The following is a 21,193-nucleotide window of genomic DNA, read 5'->3' on the forward strand; positions in this document are numbered from 1 at the left end:
TTTTGTCGCATCGCCAACAAGTAATCTTAGAAAGATCCCTCTTCTTTTGATCTTTCTCTGAGACTTCTCCTCCTTGGCTCTGGTTTTGGTTATTAGATCTCCCTCGACCTCTACCTCTACCTCTTCCGCCCCTTCCTCTAGGGCCTCCTCGGAAGTTACCGTAACCTCCACGGTTATTGGTGTTGGCGAACATTAGTTTTCCTTGGTCTTCACTTGCAGAATTCTTCTTTACTCGTTCTTCATAAGCTTTGATCCTCCCTACTATGTCTTCAAAGCCAGTAGTTTTTAAATCAAGCACTTGTTCAAGAGATGCTACTATGTGAATGAATTTCTCTGGAAGTGCTGACAAAAACATCTTCACAAGTTTTGTTTCATCAAGGGTTTCCCCTAAAGAGGTCGCTTGGGCTGCTAAACCTGACATCTTCCCTGCAAATTCATCCACCGTCTCTGAATTTCCCATTGTTAACCGATCAAGTTCAGCTTTTAGGGTTTGGAGTCTCGCTTCCTTCACCCGGTCTGCTCCATGGTGACGAGACTTGATTGCATCCCATATGCTTTTCGCTAAATTATGCTCTCCTATTTGTAAGATGAGTGCCTCGGGGATGGATTGGAATATCAGCGCCGTCGGGACGTCGTTTCTCTTTTGATCCTCGTCTCCTGGATCAATTGTCCCCCATAAATCACTTACACGGAGTAAGACGTTCATCCGCATCGCCCAAACTGTGTAGTTTGACGTTGTTAACATCGGACATTGTATCGTCGGAGCTCCAATGTCCTTTGTTCGTGGTGGAGGATTCTGCACATCCGTCATGGTTGATCACACAGATCTCGATCTCAAAGCTTCAACACAAGCTCTGATACCAATTCAAATCGATAAAACTTGAATTATAAGAAACACTTTTCTTATTGATTTAGAAACTTCTCAAAACTAAATCTCTCTCAAGCTCTTATGGAACAACTCTCCATAGACTTGTATTTATATGTAGAGATAAGACAACACCTTATTCTACTTGTATTAGGAAAACCTTACACAAATCCTTATTTGTGATTATCTCTTTAGATAACATTCTAGAAGAGATATCTTGTTTCCTAAGATACTTTGGAATTATCCAACAAGCTTATGATAAAGGTATCATAAAGTCATGCTTAGGGACTTCTTCTACTGCTTTACGATACAGCCACTGTAGGAAGATCAAAGTTTCAAGACTTTAAAGAAGTGTTAAAAAGCTTTGATGGTTGGTGTAAGTAAGGGAAGTACCTTTGGTTCGAAGAAGACAACGTGATTTAGATCACGGATGCAAGAAAACAACAGTCCCTTTGCTTCCAGCAGAATGTGAATAGTAATGTCCACCATGACCAACTGCGCCATATTGTGCTCTTATCGTAAGTCCTATCAAGATCCATATAAACCGTATGCTTGGTTAACAAGAGAATATTTACCTGATCAAATGCATGAATCATATAAATAGCAAACTGAACTTCAATAATAGCTCTATTTCCCTTGTCAAAATCGAACACCATTAGATGTTAAAATCCGTAAAATAATACATAAACAGAAGCCAAAATCCAATACAAATATGAATTCACCATTGCTGCAAGAACAGTGCCAAATCCAACAATTCTCTAAATTTTCTGATTCTTTTTTCATCTTCTTCCTTAGAATGTATATTAGATGACCAGTTATGAGCAGGAGTGTGAAAAACATCTCGTTACCTAGGAACCTAGAGATCAAATCACTTCTAGACAAATGAGCAAATAAACAAACTTTGCTAGTACAAAATTCTCACACATTTTGATATATCATGGTTTTTTTACGGGTTTTAACCATGATATAAGTGTACTTTTTGTGTCTTTAATTTGTTTTCTATGTTGTTTTTGAGTCTTTATAAGATGAGATACTTATTAGCACGGATGGAGCATAATATAGCTAAATAGGAGGATTTGGAGTATAATCAAGCATTGAGGCTGAGCTGTGAAGTTGGGAGACGAGTTCAGGAGTATGCATCGACCGATGCAACCACAACATCGATCGATGCAGTGCTCACAAGCCAAATCGGAAGTTTTCCCAAAAGTTTTAAAGATTTACGAAGCTGCCCAAAAGTTTCTCGTATTTGCATCATTAGTCCCTGAACGTATTTTAGGAATATAAATAAGTTTTCTAAGTCATTTTTTAGACATAATTTTTATATTCTGCAACCTTTTGAGAGAGAGAGACCCTGATTGGAGATACAAGCCAAGAACTCAGCCCTGTTGAGAGAACCTTCTAAACTCCTTTGTTTTTCTCTTTTTAATTCTTATATGATGTCTATTTTATTCATGGTTTTTGTTTCATTGATCATGTCTGAGTAGATCTCTTGTTAGGTTCAGAGTTTTCATAGGGTTATTATGGTTTATTAGATCTGTTGATTTATTCAGATTCTTATTCTTCTGTGATCTTCATTTTTGGTTGCTCTCTATATTAATTATTGATTGATCACCTAGAATTAATAACTTAGGAAAATAAATTGATATGAAAGTATAATTGATTTTCCTGATAAAACCTTTGATGAGCAAAGTTACTTTTTACAAAGAGATTTGGATTAGTAATTTTGTGAACAATCTAAACTTGTTTTTAAACCTTGTTATTAACTTGAATTTTGCAAAGAGATTTGGATTTTCGGGTTTTAAAACTTAGATAATATTTGCATTGAGAACTGATTTATTTTACAATTGAGTTTAGAGTTCTAGATCTGATTTTAATTGATTTAATCCTATTTAATTGATTGGTTTAATATCCCATAATTTTCTGAGAATTTTCCTAGACCTAGCGTCTTAATTCCCTGAGTTTACAACACTTTTTAATTCTGTTTTTGCTTTTCTTTTTAATTACAATTTTGGTTTAGCATAATTAAAAGATTAATAAGTTCATTGTGTAAGTATATAGTCTTTGTGGATCTGATCCCTAAATACTACAACGATCTCTTAATTTGAGAGAGTAGCTCTAGGGTCGCATATTTTGCACATGACGTCTATGATCACAAGCTGATCCAGGAATTCGCGAAGTCCTTCTTCATGGTCGATTCCACAATGGTCCCAAAATATTTTTCAAATTTTATCCATTTGGAAAACTCATGTAACCATTATCTTTATCCCCCTTGTTTGTCTTTTTCCATTTGGTTGTATGAACTTCCCTCTCTTGAGGCTTAAGTAATGAAAGTCTTTGTTTGCACACACAAAAAAAAGCTCTAGAGTAAATTTGAGCATATTACATTTATACATGATTGTTCCACAAAATTTGATATTTTTCACAAAATTTACCTGAGTAGTCATGCCATCAGAATCATCATCGGTATGATCTCCACATTTCTCAAATCGCTTCCAAAGCCTTTGAATTTGCAGGAAACGAAAAAAAAACCTTTTTTTAACAACTCCCTTCTGATCCAAAACTCAGAAGAAGAACAACAAAATAAAGCTCTTACTAAACCGTACATGTAGCTCACAACAAAATATCAAACATCTTCCCATTCTTAAGTAGAATTCACTAGTATAACCTTCAGATTCAAAGACAACTTAGAAGCTTTTTATAAAACTTTTAGGGACTTTATAATTAAGGAAATCATAAAAGATACCTAATTGCTCAAGCTAAAATCAAAATCTTCCATAACCCAATTCTAGACAAGTGAAACAAAGGAAGTTGTCTTCTTCGAGCTCTATAAAAGTGTCGAGAGAGAGACGAAGTCGAAGAATAAGAAGAAATCCTCAGCCAATCAGAAAGACACACGATAGGAGTTCTACAAAATATAGCATGCACGAACACATTAAGTTTCGATAAAGTTTACTAAACTATTTAATTCATCGTTAACAAGTTAAGTTAAAGACTGTAACTCCCCGACCACCACCTTTTAGTGGGTCCCATATCCAATCCCAGTCCATAGGTTCACTTTCTTTAATGGGCCTCACGTTCTCTCACTAGGCCCGTGAACCCATCTATATCCGACGGTTGGTGTGCTACGTCTGGGAGGTTCTCCCGTCCCTACAAATCACCACATGATCTTTCCTTGTGTTTTGTCTTCACTCGTACAGTTCCGGCAGTCACTTCCCGGAAGGTCACCATCCTAAAACTACTCCAGCATAAGTACGCTTAACTGTGGAGTTCTCTTAGGACACTTGACCGAAAAGATAAGTGCACTTTGGTGACATAGGTGGCCAAATCAATTATTTTAAACCTCTCCACAAGTCTCTGAAACCGGGGTGTCACAATTCACCCCCACTAACAGATCACAACATCCTCATTGCGCACCAAGATCGTCACCCCCTGTCGGTGTGAGCCCACTCAACTCCACACTCGTCTGGGTTCGGCTCTGATATCACTTGAACGCTCCGACCGCCACCTCTTAGTGGGTCCTATGTCCAATCTCAGTCCATGGGCCCACTTTCATTAATAGACCTCACGACCTCTTACTAGGCCCTTGAGCCATCTATATCCGACAGTCGGTTTGCTACGTCCGGGAGGTTTTAAAGATTTTTTATTGTCCCTACAAATCACCACATGATCTTTCCTTGTGTTGTGTCCTCACTCGCACAGTTCCGACAGTCACTTCCCGGAATGTCACCCATCCCAAGACTACTCCAGCATAAGCACACTTAACTGTGGAGTTCTCTCAGGACCCTTGACCCAAAAGATAAGTGCAATTTGGTGACATATGTGGCCAAATTAATTTTTTTAAACATCTTCCCAAGTCTCTGAAACCAGGGTGTCACAAAAACGTTAGCTTACTAAATGGTTATGGCAATGGGGTGGACAAATCTGTCAACCATTGACAAAGCCAAAAAAATATTTATGGGTGTCATAATATTTTTTTCAAAAATAAAAGATTATATTAAAAGAAATTATTACTTGGAAAGGATTTTTTGCGATGACATTTGTGGGATGTGGGACTTTCGAAATCCCTTTGTTGATTTGCCACATTTTTATATCTAAAAACATAAATTTACACATGATGTTTGGGTTTATTAGCTTCCAGTTTTTTTAGAGTATAGTTTATGTTATGAAGTATGTGTTTTATAAAAAAAGCTCTGAAATATTACATATTTAAAAATGGTAAAAATGGCAAAACTGAAAATTATTTAGACAAACGGCAAAAACAAAAGATTTGGCTCAATAAATGGTATTTTGTGTAAGAATCCCTTACAAAAATGTTATTACAAAAACTTATTTGAAAGATGAATTCTAGGCTCACTCATACTTTGGAAATATTCTAAAGATGACGATGAAAGAGGAAAAATTCAAGATTTTGAGAAATTACGCTTTTTCAGTTTAGGGTGTTAGGGATTTTTATATTTATTTTAAATCAACTTATAATTATGTTTACAAAATATACAATTGATTAAATTTTTGTTAAAGGCTAAGCCTAACAGTTTGTCAAAAAAGCCCACTGATCATATATTAACTAGATAAGGACCTGTGCGATGTGCGGTTAAAGTTTTGTAAATAAAATAAAATTTAATAAAAATATATTAAAATTTATTGTACATTATTTATAAAATTTGTTTTGCTATAATACACTAATGTATATCTATACTAGATAAGGACCCGCCCGATATGCGGGTTTAAAATTTTGTAAAATAATTTTTATTGTACATTATTTATAAATCTTTTTTTTCTATAATACACTGATTTATATCTATAAACAATTTTTTTTATGTATGTTAACATTAAAAGTATATTTTTTACACCTACATATATTGTATATTACAAATATATTATTTGCCACTACCTAGAAAATGTCTGTATGAACAAATTAAGCCAACTATTATATATCTCTTTACTTTCACTTTTGCATATTTTATTTAATCACTAAAATTGTTGGCTCAAAAAACATTTTGAATAAAAAATAATTTACATTACAATGGTGTATGACTAACCATAGAGAGAACCTCGGTTCTGCCCTCCTCCCTTATAGAGAGAATCTTGTGTCCAACCTCCTCCACCATGCAGTGAACTTTCGCTCCGCCTTCCTCCCTTGGGGAGATAATCTTGCGTCCAACCTCTCCCACCTTCCTCCTATGGAGAGATAATCTTGCGTCTAACCTCCTCCACCATAGAAAGAATCTCGGCTCTGTCCTCCTCCTGTGTGGAGAGAACATGTTCACGTCTTTTAGCTATCTCAAAGTGGCTTGCTCCAGAGACCAATGAAACTAAAGACCATTTACCAATGTCATAAAATTTTTTGATAGTAACTAATGTTAAATTATCCAATGTATTTATTGAAGTTTCTTTGACACACCATGATGCAACCTCTATCTTCAAGCTCCTATGGATCTATAAACAACGATTTATGTTTTTCCAATCTATCTATGTTTATTGTAGGCTTGTGTTTGATTACCCTATTTTATCCAACCATTAGGTTGATGACCTTCTCCTCTTTATCTCCTTTTGAGATTGAACGAATGGTAACAATTATGTTTGCAAAAAAAAAGGGTCTAGGACAAAATAATCAAGGTTGGGAAATTAGAAGAAAAGTAATTTGGCATGATTAATGAAATAATAGAAAATTATAAGCACGGTAATATATGAATCTAAAATATTTGAGAATTTCTTACTAATGCCCCTTCTTTGATACCCCTTTTTAAAAATGCCTCTTCTGGTGGCCATTTTTAACTCTACCCCTCCTTTATTTCTTAAAGAAAATTTTATCCTTCTTTCATAATTATACCGACAATCTTATTCGACCTTCTCTGTCGCCGATTTCTCCATCGTCGACCATCTTCGTCTTCGACTCTTCTTCTCCGTCGTCGTCTCTTCTTCTCCGTCGTCGTCTATCCTTCTCCGTCGTCATCTATCCTTCTCCGGTCGCATCTCTCCTTCTCCGGTCGCATCTCTCATTTGCCGTTGTCACTGCTTCTCCCATCGTCTTAGTCCTCTCTTTTACTTCGTCGTCTCTTCTTCTCCCTTCGTGTAAGCTTGTTTTCTGAATTTTAATTTTGATTTCATTTTCAATTTTGTGTTAGCTATTAGTTTGTTGTTTCGATTTCAAATTTGATGTCAGAATTTTTTAGGTCTTAAGCACTTGTTCTTTAGATCTGTTCGTGATTATAAAGTCCTTTATTAGATCTGTTCGTGATTATAAAGTCCTTTATTAGATCTTTGGACATCTATTGTTGTTTTTTGATATAGTTGTTGGGATATCTCTTCTTTTAATGTAGTTTTGTAATTCGTGATATTGGTTTGTTTTCTCACGACTTGTTTTGGTGTACAAATGATTGAATTGTATCCATTATGTGGATTGTGGAAGTTGAACAAGAACATTCATTGGGAATTTGAGATAGATAATGAAAGGGGAGCTTCTTTAATTAACATTGATGAAAATACTAGATTTAATGAGTTGGTAAAGATCCTATTAGAAGATTTTGACATTGATATTCAGACACAATGTTTAAAGCTTAGTTATACATTGCCTGCTATGTCTGCTACCATAGGTAGTATTCCTATCTTTATTAGAAACTGGAATGAGTCCCATGCGTTGCGTGGGTATAATAATATAGAAAATATACTTCAGAGCTTAATATATTGAGATTTGTTTAGATTTTTTTCTCAAATTGATTATTTTGTATTTCATATCAGTTAGAGTAAAAATTATCTTATAACTTCTTAACAAAGTACTTATAGAAAAATATTAGATATGTGCAATACCAAAATGTAGGAAATAATACATTTAACAAATTGGACTACAAAAAATTTGAATGTATAATTAAGTTATGTAAAGTAAAGTTTTTTGTTTTAGAATATCAAATTTTTCTTTTGTTTATTGGCAATAGTTAAGTAAGAATTTTTTACCAAAAAAACTATAAAGGAATCTTAATGATAAATGTTGAGATATATATAGTAAGTAAAACTTAATATTTGTTAAACAAAAAAAAAACAATGTCTCTATTATATTTGTGTTCCTATGATGGAGAGGACCACTGTTGATAACATGATTATATTTATTAAAGAATTTTGTATTAATTTGGTTGTAGTGACTCATTAGGATGATGAAAATACTGAAAATGTTGTTATTTATTATGCAAGTTGGAAAGAGTAGCAAAGTTTTTTTTATAGGTTAGTTCTAAAAAACAGAAAAACTATTATTTATAACAAATATATTTTGTGGAGTATTAATGTTTTTTAAAAACTTCATACGTTACAATAGTAACTTCTCATTCCTTAATTTCTTTAAGATTAATTGCTTTCATACATTTAAGATTTTGAATTTTTAGAATTAAATGTATTTATTATGGTTATTAATCCAAAAACTTGCTCTTATAAACTTCCATGTAGCATCTCTTTTTTTAACATGTGTCTTCTAAAAAGTAAATGTATTGTTATTTTTTTGTAAACTGAATTTATTTATATAATCACACTTCAAAAAAAAAATCAAATTGCATAAGTTAAAAAAAAACTTTAAGATACAAAAGTTTTGGTTATTTCTTCACTATTTAAAGTTAAAAATAAATATCAAATTAGATAACGCTAACATAATTTAAAGATATTAAGATAATAATAATTTTTCTTAGAAACAAATTTTTCTAGATTTTCTTTGTTTTTTTCTTCATCATTTCAAGTGAAAAAAACATATTATGGTAAATATTAAACCAATAATTTATTTTGCTGATTCGAATTCTCGCGGAATTGAACAGATAAGGAGGAAGGGTGGGGAAGAGAGAACGACACAAGAATCGATCCCAAGCCACAAGAAAGCTTCCTAACGCCTCATACAACATTCTAACAAGCCTAACAATACATAAACAAACAGATCAGAGAATCTCCAGCTTAGATAAGCCATGGTCATGCACTTACCTTTGCTAAGAAGTTTTTGAACCTTAAACAATCAAGAACACGCTCCTAGGAAGCTCCTACAACGATCCCAGCTATAGATCTCTACAGGAAACGCCTCCAAACACCAGAAATCACCAAGAACGCTCAAGAACACTCAAGAACACTTTTTATCCCTTCTTTTCTCTCAAAAACGGCTGAACTTGTCGAATGAGACAAAAACACGACCCAAAACGCAGCGTTTAACTTAAACTTATCCGCAGAAAACAACCTTGCATCGACCGATGCACATAGTGCATCGACCGATGCAATCCCTAAACCGGGATTTCGGTTCGCGGATGTTACAGTGTTAGTACTTCTATTCGCCCACCTTCTACTCGTATACCTAGTGGCAGGCAAAAGAAAAAGAGAATAGCTAGTTCATTGGAGCATGTAAAGGCTAAGACAAATTCAAAACAATACAAATGCAGTAGGTGTGGTCAGTGTGGACACAACAAATCTAGTTGTGTAGCTGCTATCTAACTCTCTCTCTCTTTTAATTTAACTTGAATTTGTTCTTTTTAATAAAATATTTTAGTCTGTGGTGTTGTAAACTCCATTTTCTTTGATTTTTTTTAGATTTTATTGATTTAAAACATTATAAACAACTTGTAAAACCTTTACAAAAGCAAGTCGTACTGTTTTAAATCATTATAAACAACTTGTAAAACCTTTTAAAACCTGTTAAAACCATATATACAGTCTTGTAAATCATATATACTCTTGTAAATCCGTTTAAAAATATTTCAAAAACTGTAAATTTCTTTAAAAAATTATATATACTTTTGTAAAACCGTTTAAAAACGTTGTAAAACCTTTTAAAAACCTTAATTGATTGGCACTCAATCGATTACTTCTGTTTGGCTTTTCGGATTTAGTTTTTTTGGCCCACCCTCCGAAAGGATACCAAACAGTCAAGTGAAAACGTAATTGATTGGCACAGTTACCACTTTTGGATTACGAACATCAAAGAAGATAAATCAAGATACTACAAAGGATTTTTGCCGTTACCCAAAGCCCAGAGAGTCTCTCTTTTGATTTCGAATCGCTTAATTTTTTTTGTGGAAGACGATTGAAGGGGTATTACGCGAAGAGTCGCTTTCGAAACAGCGAAGGGGTAAGAATTGAAGGGGTAAGATTTATGCTTTGACGGAGATAAACAGTCAAGAGGCTCTTAAAACCGTAATTGTTTGAAGGGCTAATACGCGAAGTGTCGCTTTCGTTTACGAAAAGTACCACTTCAGTTATTATTACGCGTTGAAGGGGTACTTTTTGTAAACCAAAGCGACGCTTCGCGTATTATAAATACTTTTTGCTCTTGACTTACACATCAAACCTTTGTCTCACGAAAGCGTAAAAATCATCTCTCAGACTCCTCAATTCCTATTACCTTTTTCCTTCAATCCGTCAGAAATGTCACAATTTTCTTCAACCCATCTAAGGCATGCCTTGAAATCTTTGAACAAGGATCATTCGACAAACGTCACAGCAGGTAAACGCTTACATCTTCAGATTAGTTTTGTTTTACTGTTAAGGATAAAAGAGATTGAGTGTCTTTGCCTTTTTGTTAGTAATTATTGATGACAGCATTTTCAAGTTGGAGGCTACTTTAATCGGACAGGTGAACACCCCATATGAAGGGGGAGTGTTTAAAATGAGTATTCACTTTCCGTGTGATTACCCAAATATTCCCCCAAAGGTATTTGTTTTGATTATACTCCCTTTTATTTAGCAAGCATGTGTATTAGGACTCCTCTTTTTGCAGCCACTCAATAGTTTTTTAAATATAATTTCTTAATAATGCAGGTTTGTTTCAAAACAAAAATTTTCCACCCAAACATATCAGAAAGAGGTGCTATATACCTAAGAGTGTTGAAGTCCACATATTGGCATTCCATGCCGATTATTTGGCTTTTCAAGGCAATAGTGGAGAAATTGATTGAACCAGAGCTTGATGATGAGGACCAGGTCGATAAAAATCTTGCCAACCTCTACAAAACCGATAGGGCAGGGTTTGAAGAGATGGCAAGAGAGATGACAAACCAATACGCTAGGAGAGCAAACTAAAATATGATCGTAAATAGTTCAAATCTATTTTTCAAATCTTGAATAATTCAACTTGTATTTGTTCTATTTAATAAAATATTTCAGTATGTTATGTTGTAAACTCCATTTTCAAACAATTTTTTTTCCAGATTTACTGTTTTAAAACATTATAAACAACTTGTAAAGCCTTTAAAAAAAGCAAGTCGTACTGTTTTATATCATTATAAACAACTTGTAAAACCTTTTAAAGCTTTCTAAAAACCATATATACTCTTTTAAAACATTATAAACAACTTATAAAGCCATTTAAAAAAGCAATTTTACTATTTTAAAACATTATATACAACTTGTAAAGCCTTTTTAAAGAGCTAGTTGTACTGTTTTATATCATTATAAACTTGTAAAACCTTTTAAAACTTTATAAAAACCATATATACTCTTGTAAATCATATATACTCTTGTAAAACCAAACGGTTTATAGGATTAACACCATTTAAAAGGTTTTACAAGCGAACAGAAGTAACTTAACATTAAAAAAGACAAATTTTTAAAATCTACTTGCAAACTAAACATTGAAATATTTTGCCATTTATTATTCTTCTTGATGCGTTATATACCATCAAGATGCAAACTTCCATAACCTAGATTTTTGCTAACTCTGCAAATTATGGATTTTTCTTGAAGTATTTGTCCCTATACTCCTGCACAAGAAAAGAAAAATTTAAGTTAATATTAAATAACAGTAAAATGTGCATTAAATCTAACAAAAGTCGAGGTTCACTAACCTTTAATGTTGAAAACATTTGGGTACCGAGGTATCTCATTTGTGGAGTAACATCTTTAGGAATTTTGTCAGGATGAAGAATTAACATTGCCTTCCTTGCTACTTTACTTACATCTTCTTTAGTTTCCAAATCCATGAGAACAACTTTTTTCCACTTATTCCCTGGCCAAAGATACTACAATGTATAACATCCAAATTTTGTTAGTATTAATGCCTATGATAACAAGTATATGATTTTTCAAACTTACTTCATCCATTGACGAAAGCATATATTTGATGTCCCCGAGTATAGTCCAACGACTTATAACTGCCTCGATTTGTTTCATTTATTCGTCACTTATAGTGTTCTCCTGCGTAGAAGGTGTTTGCACTAATACAAACATAAGAAAAAAATATTATATGTCATTTTCGAAAAAGCAAATCATCTATAATAAAGAATTCAACAACTTACAAATGCTCATTTATTGGCTGGTGTGTTCTTGTTGAGTGGGAGCTTCTTGTTGGCTTGGGTCTTCTTGTTGAGTGGGAGCTTCTTGTTGGCCTGGGTCTTCTTGTTGAGTGGGAACTTCTTGTTGGCTTGGGTCTTCTAGTTGAGTGGGAGCTTCTTCTTGGCTTGGGTCTATATCAGTATTTGAAATATTAATACACTCTTCGTCATCCGATATAACAATGTACGCTTCTTGTTGACTTGAGTCTACATCATCAGCACTATTAGGCTTTTCTTCCTGCATAAATAATTATATTTTCATTAACCATATGTAAATTATTTTCAAATATGTTTTTACAAGGTTTTTAAAATCAGTCGATCATATTCAAGTAACACATACCTTATCATTATTCATATCCTCCTCTTGTGGATCATTTTCATTAGTATCCTGGGTATTTTCATTAGTATCCCCTCTCAAGTCAGTTTGTTTCTCATGTTGATAATCTTGATTCTCTTCTTTAGGTACCATGAAATGTTGTAAATTTTGTTTAATACTATTTAAAACACTAGCAAAACCTTTAAAAACAATTACATGATTTTGTTAAAAACTCGTTTAAACACTTTTAAAATGATTTTAAAAGGAATTAAGTTTTTTTTTTCAAACCATTTAAAACCATTGAAAACCCTTTTAAAACCATTGTTAACACTTGTAAAACGATTTTATATGATTTTGTTAAAAACTCTTTAAAACACTTTTAAAATGATTTTAAAAGGAATTAAGTTTTTTTTTCACTTACAAATTCACTTGGAGAAGCTCTTACGTCCTCTTCTTCAAAATCGGTGGCAGAGGCTCGTACTTCCTCTTCTTGAAAAGCAGTTGCAGAGGCTGGTACTTCCTCTTCTTGAAAGGCAGTTGCAGAGGCTGGTACTTCCTCTTCTTGAAAGGCAGTTGCAGAGGCTGGTACTTCCTCTTCTTGAAAAGCATTGCAGAGGCTGGTACTTCCTCTTCTTGAAAGGCAGTTGCAGAGGCTGGTACGTCCTCTTCTTCAAATGCCCTTGATTCCAACTGTGGTGTTGCAGCAGCAGTAGTGATCTCCACATGATTCTCCAGTCTCACTATTCTTTTGTGAATAAGTTGACATGTTTTTAAAATCATGTCAATTTTTCCACAACAAGATATTCTTTTTTTTTTGTTAGTTTGATTCCAGGATGACCCACCAGCTTCTCTCACACGCTTGTTTTGATTTTGTTCTCCTTTTTCAACTTGAATCCATCCTTGAATCCATTCCTCCTTAGTCATCCTATAGCCTTGGATTACAAGTTTAACAACTTCATCAAAATCCTTGTCTTCATCATTCGGTGGCATAACCAAATGGCTATATTCATCGGGATCACAAACAATTGTTTTCACTTCAACCTGCAAAGATAAATCGATTCATATTATATATCAAAAGTCTTATACAGATATTGTAAAACCTTTTAAAACTCTTTTATAATTCTCAAAATTCCTTGTAAATCCGTTGTAAAGTCTTGTAAACCAGTTTAAACACATTGTAAATCAAAATTACATTAATAACACTATTTTAAAGGTTTTACAATGTGTTTTAAAACTATTGGAAAACAAAAAATATATTTCTAGAGAAGTATTAGTACCTTGCCAGCCTCAAGAACAAATTTTATTTCATTGAGTTGTGGGGATTTTGTCATTTGTCATTGCAAGATCAGCGGAAGATGTTGATTTTGGCTTGAAATGCTTTCCCTAACACCAAATTGTTCCTCTAACTGGCGAACTAAAGATAACGCCCAGATTTGGATTGCAAATGGAAAGCCAGTCATACAATATTGTATCTTTGCCAACGATCCCAGAGTCATTTGTTTCAGGCCTATCACTAATGATTCGTAAGCAATTTCACCCCAAGGATACTTGCAGAAATTCTCAAAACTATTGGCTCTCTCCAAATTCTTTAAGGGAATTCGAACTACTGGATTTTGTGCTATCAATATTCCCTCTACTAGTAACAAAGCACCTAATCGAATTCTTTCATCAGGTTTCATGTCTTTTCCTTTAAATTCCAAAGTACGACGAAGATCTTTGCAGGACATTTTATTATTCATCCACAAATCTTTTTTCAATGTAACAATACCTACCGTAAGGCCTGTTGTAATGACGAATTTCCTTTGTGAAAATCGCATAGGTTGATCATCAAATGCAAACTAGAGCTCGTTTTTCACAGACAAAATCCTCCTCTGTAGTAAGTGGTGGACCAGTTGACTCGAGAAGTTGATTTCTTTCCGATTAACAAATTCTATAATTGGACCCAAGAAAAACTCCTCTAACTTCTTGAACTCATTTTTTGTTAATGCTTTCTTTACAGTTGCCAAAACAGCTTTCTCAGAAGAATATTTAGTTACTCTCTCTAATGTATCTCCCTCTGTGCCTGGCGTGATTAATCCTTTTGGGAAGAACAGTTTCTTTGCAGAATCTTCAAAAATACTCATATCGCAAAATCTGTCAATATTGTTTATAGAGAAGAACATATTCATGCCATGCACCCAAGATCATTTTTAAAACCCTTTCACATTCTTTTAAAATCCTTTTATAAATCCTATTTTAAAACCAATATAAAACTTTTTAAAGACATTGATAAATTTTCAACCTTCGAATTCTGAATTCACCAAAATATCGTAAAAATTCAAATTGGAATAGAAATTGAAGTCAAAATTAAGTTCCCAACCAAACTTACAGATGGGAGAAGAAGAGACGACGAATTTGAAGAGAGGACTGAGAGGAAAAACGAGGGAGAAGAAGAGTCTGTAATTCGACAAAGAAAATGGCAATTTGAAGTCCTCGAGTACCCAATCAGCCAACTCCTAGTTTGAATCCGACGACTTTGTGTCTGCAATCTGACGAAATCAAGAACCCAATTTAAGAAAATACAGTTTTGAGTGAATTTCGCGATTTCAAACCTCCCAGACGAAAAATTGTACTTTTTGGAAGACGAACATGTGACTTTTTAGGAAATATGATACAAGGGGTTATATTTTTACAATTGGGCCTAGGCCTAGGGCTTTCACCCTTATAATAAAAAAATATTATAAAACCTTTTAAAATATAAATTACGTTTTATAGTATTAACACCATTTAAAAAGTTTTACACACGTTTTAAAACAGATTTTAAAAGGTTTAAAAGTCTTTAGTTTTGGTAGTTTTAATTTTTATAGGATTTACAAGTGGTTTTTAAAAGGTTTTTAAAAGGATTCGAAAAGTATAAACAACGTTTTTATTTAATAATCTGAAGGGAGTAAATTAACATTTTTCTAGAATAGTGTCACAGTAAAAACACAAAAATCTTAAATCTACTTGTAAACTATACATTGAAATATCTTTGCCATTCATTATTGTTCTTGATGCAATAAGCTAAAGCTTCATTCCTCCAATCACGTTTATATACCAGCAAGATGCAAACTTCCATATCCTAGGTATTTGCTAATTCTGTAAAGATAATATAATTAATGTTAGAACCTATTAAAATACATTGCAATACCAACCATTTAACTATTTTTAAACTCTTGTAAACCCATTTAAAACCAGTTTAAATAACCATGTAAAAACCTACACTGACCTGCAAAGATGTCAACCGCCATTTTCTGCCGTAAATCACCAATTGACTCATTTGTAAGATTGTCATATGTCGGAATGCTCATAGCTAAACACTCCATTGTCTTTAGCATGAAGACACCACTATCTTCAATCTTAGCAACCTATCAAGAAAAAACAAAGTAAAGAGTCCACAATATTTACAGAGAACATATCACAAAACTAGAAAACAAGCTCAACAGTATTTACCTGAGGTATGCAATTCATGATATTGATTATGAATGGAGATTTCTCTGTATCATTTTTCATCCCAAATTTCTTCTGGGCAATATACGGCATTGCAACAGCATATGCACCCACCTGTTTGTCTTTAATTTTGTTACTGTAGAAATACTTGGCTAAATCATAGATAGTCAACACCCTCTTCTCCAAATTGATCATCAATGGCATCCAAAGCTTTTCTTTAACCATCATTGGTGCCAATATTTTGTTTGTAGGTGCTTCCTTGAAGAGTTGACTGAATCTTTCTTCAGGGAACTCATATTCATCTTTGTCGTCAATGAATATGGATTAATTTTCATCAATCCCTCTCAAAAAAGATACTCCTGCCACCGTCCATTCTTTGCTTTTATAGAACTCCGGATGACTTTCTACTCTTTTGCTTAATAACTTCACAACTGTATCAACATGCTAAACAACAACAAAAACCGGGTTAGAACTTAATTTGAAATTTAAAAGAGTTTACAAATTTAAAAAACCCTTGTTGTTAACGACTTGAAAAACCAGTTTAAACACATTGTAAAACTTTGAAAACGCTTAAAAAACATATTTTAAATCCTTTTAAAACACTTTTAAACCTCTTGTAAAACTTTTTAAAACTCTTGTAAAACCTTTAAAACCTTATGATTTGTAATCATACCATTGTTGTTAACGACTTCCCTGGAGTGTCTAGTGTTGTGAACCACCTAGCATCAACTTTGTTACCCAGAATTGTTAGTTGCCTACATCCAAAAATAAACAGAATAACCATGAATACTTACAAAACCATGAATACTTACAAAACCATGAATACATCTTTTAAAACGTCTATAAAAGAGTAATTGAACCTTTACTTTTGTTGCTAGAAACTAAAATCCTTGAATTCTTCCATTCAGTAAATATTTCTAACCGGGTATTATCAACTTTGGAAAAAGGATAAAAAAATTGGGTGCTTCTTCTTCTCAGCCGTGTAAGGCGGTTGAGTGTGAATAAAAGGAACTGTATTTCGTTCACTTTTTCTTTGCACACCACCAACATCATCAGATTTTCTCTTCTTTTTCTGTGGCGGTACAAAACACAAAAATATCTCACTTTATATCGATACACTGGAAAACAATTTAAATAACTCATAGAAATTATTAAGTTAGATACATACCCTTCTCTAGCTTGAACATCAGCATCAGGATTGTCACTTGGTTTACGCTTATTTTTCTGCAGTTCAAAAAGTTTTTGAAGAAAACAATGTTTACATGATTTAAACCTAATGAGATACAAGATGAAATCTTTTAAAATACTCATAACAACTATATAAAAAATTAATGATTTACCTGTTCTCTCTCTCTCAAAACTTTCTTCTTATTGCTTGCTCCCTTCTCTTTACCCATGCTTTTGTCTTTTCCACTATCCTGATCTTCTTGAGAAAGAAGATCAAATTTTGGTGTAGAAGGGCGTGGAGAAGGAGATTTATCCTTCGAAGATGATAACAATTGTGGTTTGGTTTACAACAGGCTTTTAAAAGGGTATTTGGAAACTTATAAAAATACTAAATCAATGTACCTTTGGTGTTTCTTCAAAGTAATTACCATCATCACCATCAGTTTTTTGGGTGTTTTCATCGTCTCCAGCGTAGCTCCCATCTTGTGTGTTTGACGGACGGACAGAATCTACAGACGGGCTTTCTTCGACATCTTCTCTAGCAATATCTCCATCAACATTTTGTTTGCCAGCCTGCAACAAAACAAAAGACCATAGAACAACATCATTTAAAAAAGTTTTACAATCTGTTTTAAAAGGATTTTAAAAGGTTTTGGTCACATTTGAAACCAGTTTTTAAAAACATTGTAAAACTTTTAAAACACCTTGTAAAACCTTTTAAAAACCCTTTTAAAACAGATTGTAAAACCATTGAAAACCTTTTAAAACCCTTTTAAAGTCTTAACAAAGACTAATTAAAGCTTTTATACAGCCATTTACAAAATAGATATTGACCTCTTCATTTCTAACCTCTTCATTTCTATTCTGTCCATCTTCATCTTTGTGAGACTGCAAAGCGAAAAAAAAAAAAAAAAGGAGCTCAGTTAAAGAGTTTAGTGTCCAATGTATGGGAAAAGGTGTGATCTTGGAATTTTAATCCTTTATCCTTATCTTTCTCTGTTGTGGTTTTGACAGGTTCTTCAATGGCTTCTAGTCTTTTATTGAAGTCTTCTAACATGAAGAGGATTATGTCAAGTTTGTCAGAATTTGACAATTTTTTCTCCATTTTCTCATGTTTCTCAGAGACTGGCAATTTTTCCCCCATTTTGTCACCCAACTCTCCCATGGCATTGTAAATATCAACTAATCTACAAGACAATTCTTCTTTCTTTAATCTATAGTCTTTCATAACCAAGCCAATTACTTCTTCAAAATCATTGTCATCTTCATCAACCAAAATGCTTATATTCTTGTGGATCTCCAATTGTTGTTTTGACTTCAACCTACAAAAATAATCAAAATCCATCAAAACAAAACTCATCAAATAAGATAACCAATGAATAACAAAACTACACTTTTAATAGAATTCAAAACTTACACAAGTTGTTGTCTTAATAACATCAACAATTTCGTTAAACCATGGAGCTCGACTTGAGTGCCAGTTGAGAAACAGCGGATACAATGTTTTAGAAAAATCACTCCTTTTCCCAAAGGTAGAACCAAAAATTGGTACAGCAGTCAAAGCCCATATTGTTAATGCCAAGGGAAATCCCTTGACACTATACTGACCTTTTCCCCAAGAAGCAATACCCAATTTCTGAATGCATGAAGCAAGGATGTTATATGCTTCCTACATCTCGAAATCTGATGCATGCTTAAGCCGAGACAGTGGTATCTTCTCTAAAGAATAAGGTGTCATCAAAATACCTTCTGTTAACACCACTGCAGCGAGGCATTCCTTTTCTTGATCACCCAAAGTTTCTTCATCCTTGTCTTGTTTTTAAAAAAGTCGATTTTGAAGCTGAGATAAAGTGTAGTCTCCTCTCACCGCCCAATAATATGGTTCACTAACTGGATCTTTTCCGTTATTCCTTGGTTCTCTAGGTTTGCATTGAATCCATGTGTTTAAGAAAACAATGATGTTAGTTTGTTCAAACTTGCCTAATATACGAGGTTATTGATAAAAAAAACTGTTTTAAACCCTTTTAAAAGGTTTTAAAACTCTTTTAAAAACCTTTTTAAACCTTCAAAACCCTTTTAAAACCCTTTTTAAAACCATTGTAAACCCTTTTTAAAAGGGTTTTAAAACATTTAAACCGGGTATAAAAGCCTTTAAAAACGTTTAAAAGGGTTTTAAAAGGGGTTTTAAAAGGTTTACACCGCTTGTCAAAGTATAACCTACAAACCTCTTAAAACCCCTTTTAAAACCATTCAAAACCTTTTTAAATGGTTTTAAAACCCTTTTAAAACTTTTAAAACTCTTTTAAACTCTTTTAAAAGAGTTTTAAAAGGGTTTGTAAAGGGTTTTAAAGCATTTTTAAAACCATTCAAAACACTTTATAATACCTGTTGTGAGAAAGAACTCTCTCATGCTGAACCGAAGAGGTTGCATGTCAACGGTAAACCATAAGTTACTTCATGTAGTCTTCAGCCTTCTCTGCATCAAGTAGTGGAATATTTTCCCAGAAAATTTGATGTCTCTGGCAGAAAGCTTGATGAAAGGCCCAAAGAAGGAATCTTGAAGCTTTTTGAAAGATTCTTTTCCTAATACACCTTTAACCTTGTCAACTAGGTATAAGTCCGAATGTTGACATATGGTTGCTCCACCAATAGGTTCAAAACCCATATCATATATGCTTTTTGGTAGTACAAGGGCTTCAAGATCACTGGATGCCATTTGTTTAAAGAAACACACTTAATTAAAGTTTTCAACGGATTTACAAGAGATTTAAAAGGGTTTTTTAAAGTTCAAAAACACACTTTATCGATCTGAATTCGTCTTATCAACACACTTTATCAACATAATTCAACTACGATTGATCTGAAAATTGATTTCAAATGATTTAACAGGGGCTTTTAAAAAGTGTTTTACAAGAGATAACAAAAATCCAAATTTACAAGACTTTACTAATTCCAAATCCATATCAAACACACTTATCGATCTGAATGCGTCAGATAGATCTGAATCTGGATTTCGAAAATTGTTTAACAAGGGGCTTTTAAAAAGTGTTTTACAAGAGGTAACAAAAAACGAAATTTGCAAGAGTTTACATATTCCAAATCCATATCAAAGAAATTTATCGATCTGAATTTTCGATCGAAAATCAATTTTTCAGTTTGAATATACCAAAGAAAAAGAAAATCTTAACCACAAACCTGAAAAGAGTTTACGATCCGACGAACACGAAAGGAAATCAATTTTGATCTGACGATCGGACGATCCGACGAACACGAAACACATAAAGTGAGGCGACGAACACGAAAACTGAGGCGACGAACACGAAAATTGAGGCGGCGAAGAAGAGAAGTGAGGCAGCGAAGAAGAGAAGGTAGTGTAATTAGGTTTACTTCATTAAGGGTAAAATTGTCTTTTTCAACAAAAATGGGGTACTCTTAAAAATGGACGCTTCCCAAGGGCATTTTTAAAAAGGGAAATGAGAAAAGGAGCATTTTTGCTTTCCCCCCAAAATATTTCAAAGATAAAAATATAAATTAAACTAAATAATCTAAAACTACTACAATAAATTTTAAAATATAGTATTAGAAAAAAAAGATGCATATATTAATCTTCCATTTTTTTTGGGTCAACATATTAATCTTACCTAGTCCAAACTGAAAATATAGAAAGTAGGAGCGTATTTTAGTTTAAAAAAATAAGGAAATTTTGTCTTCCCATTAAAAAAGTTAGACCAATATAACAAAGTTGAAAGCAATATTTTTTGAATAAATTATTTTGTTAGATGAATAATATGAGACGATCTATGTTTATATAGAAGTGAGTATTTACATTTTTTAGAATTAATAATTTTCTGTATATTTTCTTTAACCCCTTTTTATTTTATGAGAAAATTTATTCTAATTAGCTCATTGTTTTTTTTTTTTTAAATTTCTTGGTGCCCATTTTCTTGTAAGACGTACTATCGTTAGACGATAAGAACGCTTTCTGTTTAGTAGATAGAGTGTTATATATTCTCTGTTGTTATCTTGCATTTGTGTATTCATCTTTTTTTATGCTAATTAATAGAAATAATAATAACAACATGAGAACTTTAT

The 21,193-nt window shown here is 33.1% G+C and overlaps 2 protein-coding genes across 2 annotated transcripts; one reads left to right on the plus strand and one right to left on the minus strand.

The window, feature by feature from the left end:
* Positions 1-10,246: 10,246 nt before the first annotated feature.
* Positions 10,247-10,900, plus strand: LOC104783717 (ubiquitin-conjugating enzyme E2-17 kDa-like). Its single transcript, XM_010508837.1, has 3 exons — positions 10,247-10,325; positions 10,405-10,532; positions 10,640-10,900. Exons 1-3 carry the CDS (start codon positions 10,247-10,249, stop codon positions 10,898-10,900), a joined length of 468 nt encoding a protein of 155 aa, XP_010507139.1.
* A 3,404-nt stretch (positions 10,901-14,304) lies between these two features.
* LOC147945607 (uncharacterized) lies at positions 14,305-16,372 on the minus strand. The gene is made up of 3 exons (XM_087509315.1): positions 15,938-16,372; positions 15,714-15,852; positions 14,305-14,573 (listed from the first exon to the last, which is right to left on the minus strand). The coding sequence occupies exons 1-3, from the start codon at positions 16,160-16,162 to the stop codon at positions 14,305-14,307; spliced, it is 633 nt and encodes a 210-aa protein (XP_087365441.1). The 5' UTR covers positions 16,163-16,372.
* Between the last annotated feature and the right edge of the window lie 4,821 nt (positions 16,373-21,193).

This window comes from Camelina sativa, chromosome 4 (assembly GCF_030686135.1).
Source record: "Camelina sativa cultivar CO46 ecotype springtype chromosome 4, ASM3068613v1".
NCBI lineage: Eukaryota > Viridiplantae > Streptophyta > Magnoliopsida > Brassicales > Brassicaceae > Camelina > Camelina sativa.